This window comes from Pseudophryne corroboree, chromosome 2, assembly GCF_028390025.1.
Source record: "Pseudophryne corroboree isolate aPseCor3 chromosome 2, aPseCor3.hap2, whole genome shotgun sequence".
Classification (NCBI taxonomy): Eukaryota; Metazoa; Chordata; class Amphibia; order Anura; family Myobatrachidae; genus Pseudophryne; species Pseudophryne corroboree.
This window is the reverse complement of record NC_086445.1, coordinates 64248139-64267656: the sequence shown is the minus strand read 5'-3', so window position 1 is coordinate 64267656 and position 19518 is coordinate 64248139. Positions and strand designations below refer to the sequence as shown.

At 46.0% G+C, this 19518-nt stretch overlaps 1 protein-coding gene across 2 annotated transcripts in view; it reads right to left on the bottom strand.

The window, feature by feature from the left end:
• TMEM135 (transmembrane protein 135) overlaps window positions 1-19518 on the bottom strand; it is a 593255-nt gene that overhangs the window by 353191 nt on the left and 220546 nt on the right. For both annotated transcript variants that reach the window (XM_063951381.1, XM_063951382.1), the window contains one exon: window positions 3420-3453. In XM_063951381.1, the coding sequence (XP_063807451.1) occupies window positions 3420-3453 (34 nt within the window). The remainder of the gene's footprint in view (window positions 1-3419; window positions 3454-19518) is intronic.

Sequence of the window (19518 nt, the reverse complement as noted above, 5' to 3'; positions counted from 1 at the left end):
TGTGTGTGTATATATAGATTTCAGGATAGCCTCCTGCTTTCTATCAGCAGGGCGGCCGTATCCGGAGACGGTAGTGCCACCTTCTTTGACAAGCGTGTGAGCGCTTTATCCACCCTAGGGGATGTTTCCCAGCGTGACCTATCCTCTGGCGGGAAAGGGTACGCCATTAGTAACCTCTTAGAAATTACCAGCTTTTTATGAGGGAAAGCCCACGCTTCTTCACACACTTCATTTAACTCTTCAGATGGAGGAAAAGCTACTGGTAGTTTTTTCTCTCCAAACATTATACCCTTTTTTGTGGTACCGGGGGTAACATCAGAAATGTGCAACACATTTTTCATTGCCTCAATCATGTAACGTGTGGCCCTACTGGAAGTTACATTAGTTTCGTCGTCGACACTGGAGTCAGTATCCGTGTCGACATCTGTGTCAACCATCTGAGGTAGCGGGCGTTTTAGAGCCCCTGATGGTTTTTGAGACGCCTGGGCAGGCACAGGCTGAGAAGCCGGCTGTCCCACATTTGGTATGTCGTCAAACCTTTTATGTAAGGAGTCGACACTATCACGTAATTCCTTCCACAGCACCATCCACTCAGGTGTCGACCCCGCAGGGGGTGACATCACATTTACAGGCATCTGCTCCGCCTCCACATAAGCCTCCTCATCAAACATGTCGACACAGCCGTACCGACACACCGCAAACACACAGGGAATGCTCTGACAGAGGACAGGACCCCACAAAGCCCTTTGGGGAGACAGAGAGAGAGCAAGCCAGCACACACCAGAGCGCTATATAACACTGGGATCCCACTATCAATGAGTGTTTTCCCTATAGCTGCTTTTTTTATATATATTACATATATATAATATCTATACTGTGCCTAAATTTAGTGCCCCCCCTCTCTTTTTTATCCTTCTGTAGTATTCAGACTGCAGGGGAGAGCCAGGGAGCTTCCTTCCAGCGGAACTGTGAGGGAAAAATGGCGCCAGTGTGCTGAGGGAGAAGCCCCGCCCCCTTTTCGGCTGACTTTCTCCCGCTTTTTCTGTAATACTGGCAGGGGTAATTTTACATCTATATAGCCTCTGGGACTATATATGATGTATATTTTGCCAGCCAATGTGTTATTTATTGCCCTCAGGGCGCCCCCCCCCCCAGCGCCCTGCACCCATCAGTGACCGGAGTGTGAGGTGTACATGAGGAGCAATGGCGCACAGCTGCAGTGCTGTAAGCTACCTTGGTGAAGACCGAAGTCTTCTGCCGCCGATTTTCCGGACCTTCTTCGTGCTTCTGGCTCTGTAAGGGGGACGGCGGCGCGGCTCCGGGAACGAACACCAAGGTCGGGTCCTGCGGTCGATCCCTCTGGAGCTAATGGTGTCCAGTAGCCTAAGAAGCCCAAACTACCACCTGTTAGGTAGGTTCGCTTCTTCTCCCCTTAGTCCCTCGCTGCAGTGAGTCTGTTGCCAGCAGATCTCACTGAAAATAAAAAACCTAAATATACTTTCTTTCTAGGTGCTCAGGAGAGCCCCTAGTGTGCATCCAGCTCAGCCGGGCACAAGAATCTAACTGAGGTCTGGAGGAGGGTCTTAGTAGGAGGAGCCAGTGCACACCAGTAGTCTAAAAGCTTTCTTTATAGTTGTGCCCAGTCTCCTGCGGAGCCACTAATCCCCATGGTCCTTACGGAGTCCCCAGCATAAACTTAGGACGTTAGAGAAACAAACATCTAATATTTTTAGGAGACTTTCTTGCAGATTTGCCGGTTTAGAAAAAAAAATGCTGCTAGTGGCTTCTATTCTTCTAATGGAGGAAAATGGGGATGCATTATTTTGGGCTAAAGCGTACTTTTGCAGTGGATTTCAGCACAGTAAATCAGGGGATGTAAAACCACCTGAAAATTCACAGCTATTCCGATGCTTAATAAATATGAACCTAAATGTCTTATTTCTGATTCAGCAAACTATTTAAAACATCAGTGTAATTATCCTGCTGGAATTGCATTATTGCTTTATAATTCCACTGAAACCACGCTGAAATGCGAGAACATATGGCATGTATTTGTTACTAGCATTTGGACCTCACCGCAGGATTTGGTATTGTGTGTTCTGAGAACAGAACCGCCAGGCTACCTACAGCGACGGTGTCATTCAATGGCACTAATGTCATATCCTGATACTGTCAATTTGGGATACGGTCGACACGCATTAGACTGACATGGTCATTGGGTCGACATGTACTAGGTCGACATGAGTTTTTCACATATTTTTTCTTCATTTTTTGGGGATTTTTCCATATTTTACGATTCACGTGGACTGCGATTGGAACGGTAACCTTGCTCGAAGCATGGCGAGCCACGCAAGGGGACACAGTGCACTAATTGGGGTTCCCAGTCACTTTACGAAGATAACACCAAAAAAAGTTCAAAAACTCATATCGACCTTTTCACCTGTCGACCTAGTACATGTCGACCTAATGCCCGTGTCGACCTTCAGTGGACGACCTAATGCCTGTCGACCTAAGTTGAGTCGACCCAATGGCCCGTACCCGTCAATTTATTAGCAGTTAAAACACTACAAAAATGCATAGAACATTCATCCACAGTATTGTAGCACTCATACATGCATGACAGGTGTCAGAACATAAGCCCTGGGACCCAAGTTCTCATCCCGCTGTTTGTCAGCCCACTCACTCACTTTCTCCCCATTACTGTACCCATCATGCAAAGCAGCGTCAGTCTTGAACATCAGCGACTGGTGCCGGGATTCTGAACACATTCCCCAGTGCAATATAATGAACTGCAACAATCAACCCACAAATTAATCCTATTGGGAGATCATTTTTTGCAAATCATTTATTTTATCCCAGTTCCCCCATCCCTTCAACAACGCCAGTAGTATGACTTCTATATGCCGTGACTTCTATACTTCTTCCCAGCAGGACTCTTCCCGCCTGTAGATGTGCCATAACTGCGGAATACCCTGTAGCCCATACAGCGCCCACCTGGGCGGCAACAGCTGCAGCCATGTCTCCCAGTACTTTCCCCAGTGATATGAGACAACTTTAACCCTTTCTCCTATTTGATTTTATGTATAGAACTTGTACGGCGCTGAACTGGTGTGCCTGGAATTATAGGATCTTATTTAAATATTGTCCTATGAGTTTACTCCCACAAACATGTGAATGGGAGATGGGCATTGACTCCATCGCTTGGTGTTGGCAGCACATGTCAGAGCAGCGCTGTACCCCAGGCGGAGACCCAAATTATAGCATCACAGAACCAAAGGCAAACTCTTACACCATCTTAGCCTTTGCACTCAAAAACAGGTTGGTTTTTTTTCATTGCTTTATGTTTTTTTCCCCCTCAAACCTGCTCATTGTAATACATAAATGTCATGCCAAAGAAACAATATATAGTTCTTTCTTACCTGATTGGCCATGTAAATTGTCAGGAGCCCCCTCCTAAAAAGACAAAAGTAGAGATGAAAACCTTTATACAAGGCAAGGATGACAATGGCTGCAGGACACACTGAGAAGGGACAGAGGCCAAATGTATTAAGCCTTAAAAAATGATAAAGTGGATTGTGATAAAGCACCAGCCAATCAGCTTCCTAACTGCCATGTTACAGGATGTGTTTGAAAAATGACAGAAGCTGATTGGCTGGTACTTTATCACGCTACACTTTTGAATGCATAATACAGTTGGGCTGACCACATAAAAATTATACATACATGTTCCAGGGCTGGATACACGGAAGGAAAGTGGTGAAGCCGTGTCAGTTATATTTCCAAACTCCTGTGTTGCGCTATTAATACTCAGCACAGTATAATGAGCTCCAATGGGAGGACCCACTGGGCCTGATTCATAGTTGTGCGCAATAGCGGGTGGCTCTTGCCAATACTGGACCGCGCATACACAGTGTCAAAGTCGAAAAAAATTGCCGTACACACATCACGTACAAACTACACACAGATGGCCTCCGCGCGTGTACTTGTTCTACTGTGCGTGTACATATTCGCAATTTGCGTATGGTCGCTCCCGCGGTCGTGCGTATCAGCGCGTGGTATAGGTATTTACGGTAGAGTTTGTGGACGCATGGAGAGCTATCAAAACACATTACATATTTAATTCAAATAGTGCACAATGTACACATAGTCCCCCTGCACCACATCAGGAAGTAACAGCAGTTTAAAGGGTTTCAGAACAAAGGGATTCACCTTTACAGAATAGGAGGGGACAGAACAAGGTTATAAGGTGGTGTTTGGTATAGAGCTGAAGGGTATGTTAAGGGTAACATTCCAGTGTTGGTTTGAGGAAGATCGCATGTTCCTGCGGATAGTTATGTGCAGGAGCAGAATATAGATATAAACTGTATTTACTGTACATTATGTATGCGGCGGGAATCCAGAGGAGACCACCCACATGAGCAGTTGGATCAGACATCGCCCACCTATTCAAACCGACCTATGACCTCTCCTGTACTGTAAATGTGCATCCCTGTGTCCAATGGACAAAGAGATTACAGTATCTATTGTATTGCTTTTTGGAAGAAGTGTATAAAGAGAGGCTGTTGCTGGCCTGGTCAGACACAAGACTCACAACGTTATCTATCAGATAACGGAGGACCGGACCGGGAAGCGCAAGCGAATTCACTCACGTATGTACCATTGAATGTAGCCATTTACTCTGTTATATTTGTATTGTATTATTTGTATGGTAACCCCCTTTCAGCAATAATACGCTGTGGTTTCGGAACCCAGCGGTTTAATTACAATCTGGTGTCGTGTCTTCATTGCCCTGCTAAGGTTTATTATCATTGCATTGCATTTGCTATATAAGGTTTAAAGTGTATCACTGGGTGTGTACGCGCTGTGAGTACTTTGTACTGTCAGCGCGGCGTTTGTATGCAAAGTCCGTACACAGTACGAGACTTTGTACGCTATTATCGGACAAAGTACGTAGACTGTGTATTAAGTATAGCGGCCGCAGCGGCTCCATGGTAAAGTGTATTTAAGGTGTGTTTAAGGTATAGCTTTCATTCCTAAGGATAAATCAGTATTATCAACAGCCTATAGAAATAACGGGCTGTTCTCGGTCAGATCTGCACATGCAACTGAGTGGATATTCCTGTATGATGGCAAATGCGGACATTCAGTATTAAATGTCGACAGCTCCTGTTAGGGTGTTAGGCTGCGGTTAGGTTTAGATGAACAAAAAATCACTATGTCGACACTGATGCACATTGGGGGGGAATCTAATTGTTAGGGAACCTTGAGCCCAAAGGAGTAATTTGATTGTTGCTCCGATCATCCGCCCCATTATTTCTGCTCGTAGCAGGTTTATTTGGGCAAGACATGCACGTAAAGTATTGGGCACCCAGTAACTCTTGTCCGCTGGCACAATCAACTGAATATCCCTCCATCTAAAGTGAGGGCGATCTGGCGTGTGAGGGTGTGCTTTGCCCCCACTGACTTTATGTCAACAGCAACACATTTGCCCCACGCCCAGTACTACTGGGTGGCAGTGGGGCGCTAGCACGTAGGATAAGTGACCTAAGAACGTGTTGTGGGTGGGCTGATGGCAATGGTGAGTGTATACAGAGATCTCTTTTACCAAGGATAAGGCCGTATGTGGCTGGTGATGAATGATTCTTCCAGAGAAGGGATGGGTGAGTGGGGGGGAGGGGGGGAGTGCAGTCGCATAATTATGGCAGAATCTAAAAAAAATAGCTTTTTGCCTCATTTTTTAGATCCATGCTTGGTAGAAAGAAAAGAGACTAATCTCTACAATAAATATTATGATATTCATCAGGCAAAGGAGAATGTAATTGCATTTAACGAGGCATGTAACTCTTCTATCCATACTGCATCTAACATCAATTCACAGTTGTTTCCAAATTATAATGAATAAATTGCAGACTAATAAATAAAGTTGATCATTGCTGTGTGGTCATATCATACAGCCCACCAAGAACCTTTGCAATCTGGTGGACCATTATGCAATAGATGGCACCTATCCTTGTGCATCAATGCCTATTTCCCCATAGACTGTAAGCTTGCGAGCAGGGCCCTCCTACCTCTATGACTTTCTATTATTTCCCAGCTTTGTTTTATCACTGTTGTTTCCAATTGTAAAGCGCAACGGAATTTGCTGAGTTATATAAGAAACTATTCATTAATAAATAAATATATGGTATTAAGCATCCCCTACTGTACATTATAAGACACTGAGGAGTTCCGTGGCCATATAAAGGCATGAGGCTGCAAAAGGTGCTTTTAGAAAGGGCATAGATCTATGGGGGAGATTCTAATATCTTTCATTTGTAAGAAATGTATGTTAAGGTGTGCATTAGTCCTTATAATAAATTGAAATGACGACAGCTGAAAACACTGATTATAAGTGAGGACATCAGAATTCGCAACATATAGAGGGGTCTATTCATGAAGCAGTGAAAAGTGTGGAGAAGTGAGCCTGTGGAGAAGTTGTCCATGGTAACCAATTAGCTGCTCCATACAATTGTATAGTATGCAAATTATAAATGTTACGTCAATGCTGATTGGTTGACATTGGCAACTTCTCCACTGGCTCACTTCTCCACACTTTTCACTGCTTCATGAATAGACCCCACAGTTTTCTATGGGAACCATGGTCCTGTCCAGTATAACAAGCGTAGCCACCCCTGTAAAGGGATCGCTACAGGTCAGTCCCGATCAACCCAGCCAGTGAGGGAGCATGCACTGACTCATAATCACTTGTGCTCTGAGTATACAGCTAAGACACGGAAGTGTAAAGAGTAGATCTTAGTATTCAAAGCAGGTGTCCCAGAATGGGTAACATGATAAATAGCTCCATTACTTCTTCCCTTGTCCCTGCAAAAAGTGGCAGTAAGGCATTTTAGTTAACAGGCAAAGATTGCAAAAAGTCTGAAAGATTGGTCTCTTAAAGCAACCCCCCAAGTATCAAAACAACTTGGGTCCCCAGCATCAGCTCCTCTTGTCCAGGCTCTGGCCCCTGGCGTCATGCGTCTTTGAGATAAGCAGACTTTAGTAATAACATGTACATATGTGTGTGGGGTCATCTTCTTTAATGAAGAAACCAACTGGCTTTTGGATTAATTCACAGTGACGAGCAAGCCCCCCCAAGACACCCGTTACACCAGAGGGCCTTCACCTTTCTTCAAGCAGAACAATGATTCAACTTTACTACCAATTATCTGGTTTTTAATTAAAAAATAAGAATTTACTTACCGATAATTCTATTTCTCGTAGTCCGTAGTGGATGCTGGGAACTCCGTAAGGACCATGGGGAATAGCGGCTCCGCAGGAGACTGGGCACAAAAGTAAAAGCTTTAGGACTACCCGGTGTGCACTGGCTCCTCCCCCTATAACCCTCCTCCAAGCCTCAGTTAGGATACTGTGCCCGGACGAGCGTACACAATAAGGAAGGATTTTTGAATCCCGGGTAAGACTCATACCAGCCACACCAATCACACCGTACAACTTGTGATCTGAACCCAGTTAACAGTATGATAACAGAGGAGCCTCTAGGAAGATGGCTCACTACAACAATAACCCAATTTAGTTAACAATAACTATGTACAAGTATTGCAGACAATCCGCACTTGGGATGGGCGCCCAGCATCCACTACGGACTACGAGAAATAGAATTATCGGTAAGTAAATTCTTATTTTCTCTGACGTCCTAGTGGATGCTGGGAACTCCGTAAGGACCATGGGGATTATACCAAAGCTCCCAAACGGGCGGGAGAGTGCGGATGACTCTGCAGCACCGAAAGAGAGAACTCCAGGTCCTCCTCAGCCAGGGTATCAAATTTGTAGAATTTTGCAAACGTGTTTGCCCCTGACCAAGTAGCTGCTCTGCAAAGTTTTTAAAGCCGAGACCCCTCGGGCAGCCGCCCAAGATGAGCCCACCTTCCTTGTGGAATGGGCATTTACTGATTTTGGCTGTGGCAGGCCTGCCACAGTATGTGCAAGCTGAATTGTACTACAAATTCAACGAGCAATAGTCTGCTTAGAAGCAGGAGCACCCAGCTTGTTGGGTGCATACAGGATAATTTCAGGGCCCTGACAACATCTAGCAACTTGGAGTCCTCCAAGTCCCTAGTAGCCGCAGGCACCACAATAGGTTGGTTCAGGTGAAACGCTGACACCACCTTAGGGAGAAACTGAGGACGAGTCCTCAATTCCGCCCTGTCCGAATGGAAAATCAGATAGGGACTTTTGCAAGATAAAGCCGCCAATTCTGACACGCGCCTGGCCGAAGCCAGGGCCAACAGCATGGCCACTTTCCATGTGAGATATTTTAAATCCACAGATTTAAGTGGTTTAAACCAATGTGATTTGAGGAACCCCAAAACTACATTGAGATCCCAAGGTGCCACTGGAGGCACAAAAGGAGGCTGCATATGCAGCACTCCCTTGACAACGTCTGGACTTCAGGAACTGAAGCCAGTTCTTTCTGGAAGAAAATCTCCAGGGCCGAAATTTTAACCTTAATGGACCCCAATTTGAGGCCCATAGACACTCCTGTTTGCAGGAAATGCAGGAATCGACCCAGTTGAAATTCCTCCGTTGGGGCCTTCCTGGCCTTACACCACGCAACATATTTTCGCCAAATGCGGTGATAATGTTTTGCGGTCACATCCTTCCTGGCTTTGATCAGGGTAGGGATGACTTCCTCAGGAATGCCTTTTTCCTTTAGGATCTGGCGTTCAACCGCCATGCCGTCAAACGCAGCCGCGGTAAGTCTTGAAACAGACAGGGTCCTTGCTGGAGCAGGTCCCTTCTTAGAGGCAGAGGCCACGGGTCCTCTGTGAGCATCTCTTGAAGTTCCGGGTACCAAGTCCTTCTTGGCCAATCCGGAGCCACGAGTATAGTTCTTACTCCTCTCCGTCTTATAATTCTCAGTACCTTGGGTATGAGAGGCAGAGGAGGGAACACATACACCGACTGGTACACCCACGGTGTTACCAGAGCGTCCACAGCTATTGCCTGAGGGTCCCTTGACCTGGCGTAATACCTGTCCAGTTTTTTGTTGAGGCGGGACGCCATCATGTCCACCCTTGGTTTTTCCCAACGGTTCCCAATCATGTGGAAGACTTCTGGATGAAGTCCCCACTCTCCCGGGTGGAGGTCGTGTCCACTCCCGGAATGAACACTGCTGACAGTGCTATTACATGATTTTCCGCCCAGCGAAGAATCCTTGCAGCTTCTGCCATTGCCTTCCTGCTTCTTGTGCCGCCCTGTCTGTTTACGTGGGCGACTGCCGTGATGTTGTCCGAGTGGATCAGCACCGGCTGACCCTGAAGCAGAGGTCTTGTTTGGCTTAGAGCATTGTAAATGGCCCTTAACTCCAGAAAATTTATGTGAAGTGATGTCTCCAGGCTTGACCCCAAGCCCTGGAAATTTTTTCCCTGTGTGACTGCTCCCCAGCCTCGCAGGCTGGCATCCGTGGTCACCAGGACCCAGTCCTGAATGCCGAATCTGCGGCCCTCTAGAAGATGAGCACTCTGCAACCACCACAGGAGAGACACCCTTGTCCTTGGGGACAGGGTTATCCGCTGATGCATCTGAAGATGCGATCCGGACCATTTGTCCCGCAGGTCCCACTGGAATGTTCTTGCGCGGAATCTGCCAAATGGGATTGCTTCGTAGGAAGCCACCATTTTCCCCAGGACCCTTGTGCATTGATGCACTGAGACTTGGCCTGGTTTTAGGAGGTTTCTGACTAGCTCGGATAACTCCCCGGCTTTCTCCTCCGGGAGAAACACCTTTTTCTGGACTGTGTCCAGGATCATCCCTAGGAATAGAAGACGAGTCGTCGGGATCAGCTGCGATTTTGGGATATTGAGAATCCAACCGTGCTGCTGCAGCACTACTCGCGATAGTGCTAACCCGACTACCAACTGTTCCCTGGATCTCGCCCTTATCAGGAGATCGTCCAAGTAAGGGATAATTTAAAACTCCTTTCCTTCGGAGGAGTATCATCATTTTGGCCATTACTTTGGTAAAGACCCGGGGTGCCGTGGACAATCCAAACGGCAGCGTCTGAAACTGATAGTGGCAGTTCTGTACCACAAACCTGAGGTACCCTTGATGAGAAGGGTAAATTGGGACATGACCAGAGACACCATATAATCCCCTTCTTCCAGGTTCGCGATCACTGCTCTGAGTGACTCCATCTTGAATTTGAACCTCTGTATGTAAGTGTTCAAAGATTTTAGATTTAAAATAGGTCTCACCGAGCCGTCCGGCTTCGGTATACCAACAGCGTGGAATAATACCCCTTTCCCTGTTGCAGGAGGGGTACCTTGATTATCACCTGCTGAGAATACAGCTTGTGAATGGCTTCCAATACCGCCTCCCTGTCGGAGGGAGACGTCGGTAAAGCAGACTTTAGGAAACGGCGAGGGGGAGACGTCTCGAATTCCAATTTGTACCCCTGAGATACCACCTGAAGGACCCAGGGGTCCACTTGTGAGTGAGCCCACTGCGCTCTGAAATTCTTGAGACGGGCCCCCACCGTGCCTGAGTCCGCTTGTAAAGCCCCAGCGTCATGCTGAGGACTTGGCAGAAGCGGGAGAGGGCTTCTGTTCCTGGGAACTGGCTGTCTGCTGCAGCCTTTTTCCTCTTCCTCTGCCACGGGGCAGAAAAGAGGAGCCTTTTGCCCGCTTGCCCTTATGGGGCCGAAAGGACTGCGCCTGATAATACGGCGTCTTCTTATGTTGAGAGGCTACCTGGGGTAAAAATGTGGATTTCCCAGCCGCTGCCGTGGCCACCAGGTCTGATAGACCTACCCCAAATAACTCCTCCCCTTTATAAGGCAATACTTCCATATGCCTTTTGGAATCCGCATCACCTGACCACTGCCTCGTCCATAACCCTCTTCTGGCAGAAATGGACAGCGCACTTATTCTTGATGCCAGTCGGCAAATATCCCTCTGTGCATCACGCATATATAAAAATGCATCTTTTAAATGCAATATAGTCAGTAATATACTGTCCCTATCCAAGGTATCAATATTTTCAGTCAGGGAATCCGACCAAGCCACCCCAGCACTGCCCATCCAGGCTGAGGCGATTGCTGGTCGCAGTATAACACCAGTATGTGTGTATATACATTTTAGGATATTCTCCTGCTTTTATCGGGGGAAACCCACGCTTCATCACACACTTCATATAATTCATCAGATTCAGGAAAAACTACGGGTAGTTTTTTCTCACCAAACATAATACCCTTTTTAGTGGTACTTATAATCTCAGAAATGTGTAAAACCTCTTTCATTGCCTCAATCATGTAACGTGTGGCCCTACTGGAAGTCACATTCGTCTCTTCACCGTCGACACTGGAGTCAGTATCCGTGTCGGCATCTGTATCTGCCATCTGAGGTAACGGGCGCTTTAGAGCCCCTGATGGCCTTTGAGACGCCCCGACAGGCCCAAGCTGAGTAGCCGGCTGTCTCATGTCATCAACTGTCTTTTGTAAAGAGCTGACACTGTCACGTAAGTCCTTCCATAAGCCCATCCACTCAGGTGTCGACCCCCTAGGGGGTGACATCACCATTACAGGCAATCGCTCCGCCTCCACATCAGTTTCCTCCTCATACATGTCGACACAAACGTACCGACACACAGCACACACACAGGGAATGCTCTAATAGAGGACAGGACCCCACTAGCCCTTTGGGGAGACAGAGGGAGAGTATGCCAGCACACACCAGAGCGCTATATATAGACAGGAATACCACTATATAACGTGCTTTTCCCTTTATAGCTGCTGTTATTATCAAAACTGCGCCAAATTAGTGCCCCCCCCCCTCTCTTTTTTACCCTTTTCTGTAGTGCAGGACTGCAGGGGAGAGTCAGGGAGACGTCCTTCCAGCGGAGCTGTGATGGAAAATGGCGCCCGTGTGCTGAGGAGATAGGCTCCGCCCCCTTCTCGGCGGCCTTTTCTCCCGCTTTTTGCTGTATTCTGGCAGGGGTTAAAATACATCCATATAGCCCCGGGGGTTATATGTGGTGTATTTTCGCCAGCCAAGGTGTTTACATTGCTGCTCAGGGCGCCCCCCCCCCCCCTACACCCTCAGTGACCGGAGTGTGAAGTGTGCCTGAGGAGCAATGGCGCACAGCTGCAGTGCTGTGCGCTACCTTTTTGAAGACTGATGTCTTCTGCCGCCGATTTTTCCGGACCTCTTCTTGCTTCTGGCTCTGTAAGGGGGCCGGCGGCGCGGCTCTGGGACCGGACTCCGAGGCTGGGCCTGTGTTCGGTCCCTCTGGAGCTAATGGTGTCCAGTAGCCTAAGAAGCCCAAGCTGGCTGCAAGCAGGCAGGTTCGCTTCTTCTCCCCTTAGTCCCTCGATGCAGTGAGCCTGTTGCCAGCAGGTCTCACTGAAAATAAAAAACCTAAAACTAAACTTTTTCTAAGAAACTCAGGAGAGCCTCCTAGAATGCACCCTTCTCGGCCGGGCACAAAAATCTAACTGAGGCTTGGAGGAGGGTCATAGGGGGAGGAGCCAGTGCACACCGGGTAGTCCTAAAGCTTTTACTTTTGTGCCCAGTCTCCTGCGGAGCCGCTATTCCCCATGGTCCTTACGGAGTTCCCAGCATCCACTAGGACGTCAGAGAAATGTATTTCCTTTTAGTTACTATACTGCTTTCTGGAGTGGAGATGTTGTCATAAATTCTAGCTATCATTTTATAGAATGTGCTAGTAACCAATCAGATTCTAGTTATCCCTTTATAGAATGTACCAGAAAAAGGATAGATAAAGTCTGGTTGCTATGGGCAACCTCTTAACTTATTCTCTATAGAAGGTTAAATTTCCCCCTTAGTATATTACTGGTAAAGCTGTAACAAACAGGGAACTTGTACTAATGAATAATATTAAAAGGTGATTAATGGGCCGGGCTGTGCGACCTCTCTCCTTTTCTTCTCTTCCCTTTCTCTTTTCTTTCCTTTTCTTCTCTCCGCTCTTCCTTGTCTTTTTCTCTCCTTTCTTTAATGCTTAATTATTGCTATTTGCTATATGCCTTACTATGATTACACGGTGTGTACTTCTTTTGATCCTGCCCTATTTGAATTTCTGTACACCTGATGCACTTCTATTTTTTTGTTGTACTTTGTGTTATTGAAAATATTCAATAAAAAATAATTTGAAGAAAAAAAAAAGAAAAGTTGATTAATGATTCGTTTATTTGCTGATAGGACACAATCGGAGGATCACGGGGAACCCACTGTAGATGCCGCGGTAACCCATATGTTAGGCCTGACCTAAAGGTCAATAACTTAAAAACACTAGTGTATATTATCTTTTTTTGATCATACTTTGCGTCCGTCATCAACAATCGAATCGAAATGCACAAAAAATCATTTAGAGCCCAATTCAGTAAACACGGCACTTCGGGGATTGTAAGTGCTCCAACATCCGCCGAGAACGGCCAATGCTTTAGGCTCACCGACTCAGCAGCACAGTGTACCCAGAAATTATTTTGGAATATTGGCAAGCACGGTGTAGGAAGCATCCAAAAAGATATTGTAAAATCATTCCAGCACAAATGTGCAGATCACCCATTATTTTCATCTCCTGCGATTCCACCGTTCCGGCCACAGACCCCGATCTCCAACATTTAAGCAAATGACCTCCCCCGCGCCGTATAATGCAAGATTTGTAGACATACATTCAATAGTTAAAAAGTAAACAGGGTTCTATGTTCTAGCCTGAAAATGAAGACAGGCTTCCGGAGCCTGAAGGGTAACAATCGCCAGAGCAGCGGAGGTATACACGACCTCAGACTTTATCAATGAGCATTGTTCGGTGAGACTGAAAAGGGTTAAGAAAAATCTGTATTTCAGGCCCTCCGTTTATTTCCCATTACTGTTTGCTTCCCCGCAGATATTTCAGCCGAGAGTTGGCCGTCCGGGAGGATACAGCTGTAAGTCAGAGGCCAGCACAGAGGAAAAAGGTAGATGTGAAAAATCGTTCCCTTTATTTGTACCTTGTGACACGGCGGACGCTCGGCGCACACAATGAAAGGCCGAAAAACAACAGACAGCAGAAATGTACGTCCGCTCCATCAAACGCACATTAGCAGGCTAATAAATGTGGACGGAATTAAGGTATTAATCATACATGTTTGGATAGGCGCTGATCAGCTTAAGAGACCCATCAAAACCAAAATCCTAAGCGATTCCATATGACAAATAAAATTGTGTAACATCCAGAAAAGCAGAGAGCATGTGGCTGGTTGTATAGCAGGGAATGGGGTCTATACGCACCTTAATGGAACAGGTCCTGTACACTCTGGGTTTACAGTAGTTCCCTACGCTGCGGTAGGGTAATATACTGTAACTGTACCATCCGCTGGGGAAGGATCGAAAGCACCAGCATTAAGGGGTAGATGTATTAACCTGGAGAAGGCATAAGGAAGTGATAAACCAGTGATAAAGCAGTGTTATGTGCAAGGTGATAATGTACCAGCCAATCAGCTCCTAACTGTAATTTACATATGGGAGCTGATTGGCTGGTGTGTTTATCACCTTGCACATATCACTGGTTTATCACTTCCTTATGCCTTCTCCAGGTTAATACATCTGCCCCTAAGTTCTGAATGTGCACTGATCTTGAGGCTATTTAAGTAAAATAATGACACACTACGGCATCAGACAGTCAGTGGTTGACAGTCTGACGCCATTTGGGGGAGGTGACGACCTCCGTTTCTTCAATCGGAGTTGCGTCGTCGCTGTTACAGGGGAAAGACCAGGCCAAGATCCCTGTCAGAGGACGGAGATTTCCTGGCCTCTAGGTAGGACTTGCGGTGGCCAGTTTGTGCGACCAGTCCACGGGTCACGCAGCTGACTGATGGTGCCTGGGAAGATCTGATACTGCGTCCTTGGATGCAATTCGGATTAGTACTGCAGCAGGAGGTGAGACGCCCCCTACTGCATTACAATATTAGTGCGGTCGCTGCTGCTTCTATGTAATCAGCAGCGATAGCTCCTCCAACCACATCTCAATCAGGCACATTGTGACTACTGTTCACAGCAATATTCCACTACCTTATATATCAATTGTTCCCTACACCTCTTATTTATTATCATTTACTTATATAGCGCCAGCATATACCGCTGCACTTCACAATGGGGAACAAAACAGTATAAAAACACGGCCTTTTAGAAAAGGCATGGAACGCCACATTTGCCAAACTGGCACAGAACAGCGCAGAGCTTACTATTACATGTCACCGCCCACTGACAGGAGGTCAAGGTGAGAAAAGCACAACCTGCCACAGAGTGAGGACACACAGATGTGTTACAGTGAGAGCAGAACGCATGGGATGGCGGACCACACACGGAGCCGGAAGGTCACCACTGCCAGCCAATGCCCCCAGGAACCACAGATCACAAGTCACATGACCGTGAAGAGATCTCACTCAGTGTGTGTGTGTGTGTGTGTGTGTGTGTGTGTGTGTGTGTGTGTGTGTGTGTGTTTGTTTTGCTTCTCTTCCCCTCTCTCCACACGTGTGGTCTACAGGCATCTTATTACTAGTGATGAGCGGATTCGGTTTTACTCGGTTCTCAAAACCGAATCTTATTGGCTATCCAAAACACGTGACATCAGTGAGCCAATAAGATTCGGTTTTGAGAACCGAGTAAAACCGAGTAAAACCGAATCCGCTCATCACTACTTATTACGCCACACACATAATATTATAATATTACAGCAGCCCACTACTACGTGACACTGAGAGGATGCAATACTGACTGTGTCAGCACTATAATAACCACCTAGGGAGAGACTGGATCCATCTCAATCCAAACACTGCAGCTACCACGCTGCAGAGGCAGTCATTAGATTACAGATAAGACCACAGCCCAAAGATATAAGAGGGGCCTGTGCATGAAGCTAATTGCTACAGATTTCACACTGGTTCTTGCAAAGTGCACCACGTGATCCAGTCACAACAATGCCAGACAGGTTATCAGTGGGTTGTTGAAGAGTAGTGTTCTACACAGAAAATGTTGCCAGCCAAGTGGTATTAAGAAGTAGCCATGTGGGGGCAGTGTAATCTGGCTGGACATCATTTATAAAGACACTTGCAGATATTGCCCCCCCCCCCCCCCCCGTGTCCGTCCCCCCCTTTCGCTCAGCACATTGCGCTGTGCTGAGTGGGGGTAGAGATGTGTGCTGAGCGGTCTGTGCTAGGCCGCTCAGCACACATCTCTGGGGAAATCTCCCCGTCAATACGGCCCTTTTACTCTGCCTGTCACAGTGCAGCTCTTATTTTGTCCGTCAGACCACTGGAGCAGGATAGTGTAGGGTGGCATGTAAAAAAAAAAAGCCAAGTGGAGCATTTGTGAAGTTGATCCTGGGGAGAATACTGAAGAGAACACATGTAAGTTTTGTGTGAACTGTGCAGAAGGGAGCTAGTTGGGTAGAATAGAGGGGAAGTAATCAGGAAGAAAAGTTTAGGGGGGTAAATAGAATAGATTTGGAATTTGATAACATGTAAGTGTGCCATACAATGGCTGTACTACATACAACCATATATGTGTTTTTTTGAAGACCATGGTCGTGAAATTACCATTATCCTAACGTATGTAGAAAGATGACAGAAACCTCTGTTCCGACATAGTGCATTAGTGCGGATTTACCAGCTTACACAACACATCATGTCATCTAGATAAGGCATTTCCCTTTCTCTAATTTAAAGTTTACATACTGTTTCCTCTGTTTATATTACGGCAGAGTTCAATAAAGCCAGTCATTTCGTTTTATCAATTACTCCTTGTGTACAGTAGGATTAATGTGGACTCTGCTACATGCCTGTGCAAATTAACATGTATTCCAATACTCTAGAAACAAAAATAAAGGAAATTGTAAACAGGTGAAGAAGTGGGGCCTATTCAGCCGACCAGGAGCGTTCAGATTACTGCACAACAAAAACAATGCCTGAAATCGGGGAAAGGTTGTTTTGTCTTGGGCCAGATGAAACCGAAGCGCTTGTGAAAACATTGTCACTGGGTAAATCCCATGATGTCTGCTGTTCTTCTCGTGTGACACCGCATGACAAAACAAACGCTTCCTGCTCGGCTCTTTGTTCTACATCATGTAACAGCAGGTTTACAATCACCATTCACACCAAGCGCCTCACTTCTGCCAGCTAATTGTTGTGCAAAAATATAGTTATGTGGGAATTTGCTCTTCTTCTAAATATTGTTTCAGATCCACAGAAAAGAATGTTCTTATATCAATATCACGTTATTATATTAATTACATTTTTATATCAATATTTTCTCAAATAATGCTCAAAAATAGTTTTTTATTAGATCAAGAACATGTATTTAAAACTTACCCAACAAGTTTTATTTTATTTTTTAAAACTTTTTTTTTTTTTTTTTTAGAAACATAGCATACCATATAAATAGCTGTTTTTATGATAAAAGGTTGCAAAAAATAAAAATAGCTTCTTTTTTTAAAAAACTTTTTTTTTTTTCTTGAAACCAGCTTTTTATTTTTTGAACCAGTTTTTTGGTTTGGCTTTTTTGCATTAATGCTTTAATGAAAAAATAAATAAAAATGGAATCGTGTATTAATTAGAAACCGTGATAAACTATGTTTTAATGCTAACATTAATGTTATTAGGCTTTGATTTTATTTATTATACCTATTTAAATTAAAACTATTTTTTGCAGCTGAATATATGTAGATAGACAAAAATAAGATTTTACTCACCGGTAAATCTATTTCTCGTAGTCCGTAGTGGATGCTGGGTACTCCGTAAGGACCATGGGGAATAGACGGGCTCCGCAGGAGACTGGGCACTCTTTAAAGAAAGATTAGGTACTACATCTGGTGTGCACTGGCTCCTCCCTCTATGCCCCTCCTCCAGACCTCAGTTAGGGAAACTGTGCCCGGAAGAGCTGACATACTAGGAAAGGATTTGGAATCCAGGGTAAGACTCATACCAGCCACACCAATCACACCGTACAACTCGTGATAACTATACCCAGTTAACAGTATGAACAACAAAACTGAGCCTCATTAAACAGATGGCTCAGAACAAAAAACCCTATAGTTAAGCAATAACTATATACAAGTATTGCAGAAATCCGCACTTGGGACGGGCTCCCAGCATCCACTACGGACTACGAGAAATAGATTTACCGGTGAGTAAAATCTTATTTTCTCTGACGTCCTAGTGGATGCTGGGTACTCCGTAAGGACCATGGGGATTATACCAAAGCTCCCAAACGGGAAGGAGAGAGCGGATGACTCTGCAGCACCGAATGAGCAAACTCAAGGTCCTCCTCAGCCAGGGTATCAAACTTGTAGAATTTTGCAAACGTGTTTGATCCCGACCAGGTAGCAGCTCGGCAAAGTTGTAAAGCCGAGACCCCTCGGGCAGCCGCCCAAGAAGAGCCCACCTTCCTCGTGGAATGGGCTTTGACTGATTTAGGATGCGGCAGTCCAGCCGCAGAATGTGCAAGTTGAATCGTGCTACAGATCCAGCGAGCAATAGTCTGCTTAGAAGAAGGAGCACCCAGCTTGTTGGGTGCATGCAGGATAAACAGCGAGTCAGTTTTTCTGACTCTAGCCGTCCTGGAAACATATATTTTCAGGGCCCGGACTACATCCAGCAACTTGGAAGCCTCCAAGTCCCTAGTAGCCGCAGGCACCACAATAGGTTGGTTCAAATGAAACGCTGATACCACCTTAGGGAGAAATTGGGGACGAGTCCTCAATTCTGCCCTGTCCATATGGAAGATTAGATAGGGGCTTTTACATGACAAAGCCGCCGATTCTGACACACGCCTAGCCGAAGCCAAGGCCAAAAGCATGACCACTTTCCACGTGAGATATTTCAACTCCACGGTCTGAAGTGGCTCAAACCAATGTGATTTTAGGAAATCCAACACAACGTTGAGATCCCAAGGTGCCACTGGAGGCACAAAAAGGGGCTGAATATGCAGCACTCCCTTAACAAACGTCTGAACTTCAGGCAGTGAAGCCAGTTCTTTTTTAAAGAAAATAGACAAGGCCGAAATCTGGACTTTAATGGATCCCAATTTTAGGCCCATAGTCACTCCTGACTGTAGGAAGTGCAGAAATCGACCCAGCTGAAATTCTTCTGTTGGGGCCTTCATAGCCTCACACCAAGCAACATATTATCGCCATATACGGTGATAATGTTTTGCTGTCACATCCTTCCTAGCTTTTATCAGCGTAGGAATGACTTCACCCGGAATGCCCTTTTCCATCAGGATCCGGCGTTCAACCGCCATGCCGTCAAACGCAGCCGCGGTAAGTCTTGGAACAGACAGGGCCCCTGCTGTAGCAGGTCCTGTCGGAGCGGCAGAGGCCAAGGGTCCTCTGAGATCATTTCTTGTAGTTGCGGGGACCAAGTCCTTCTTGGCCAATCCGGAACGATGAGTATAGTTCTTACTCCTCTCTTTCTTATTATCCTCAGTACCTTTGGTATGAGAGGAAGAGGAGGGAACACATAAACCG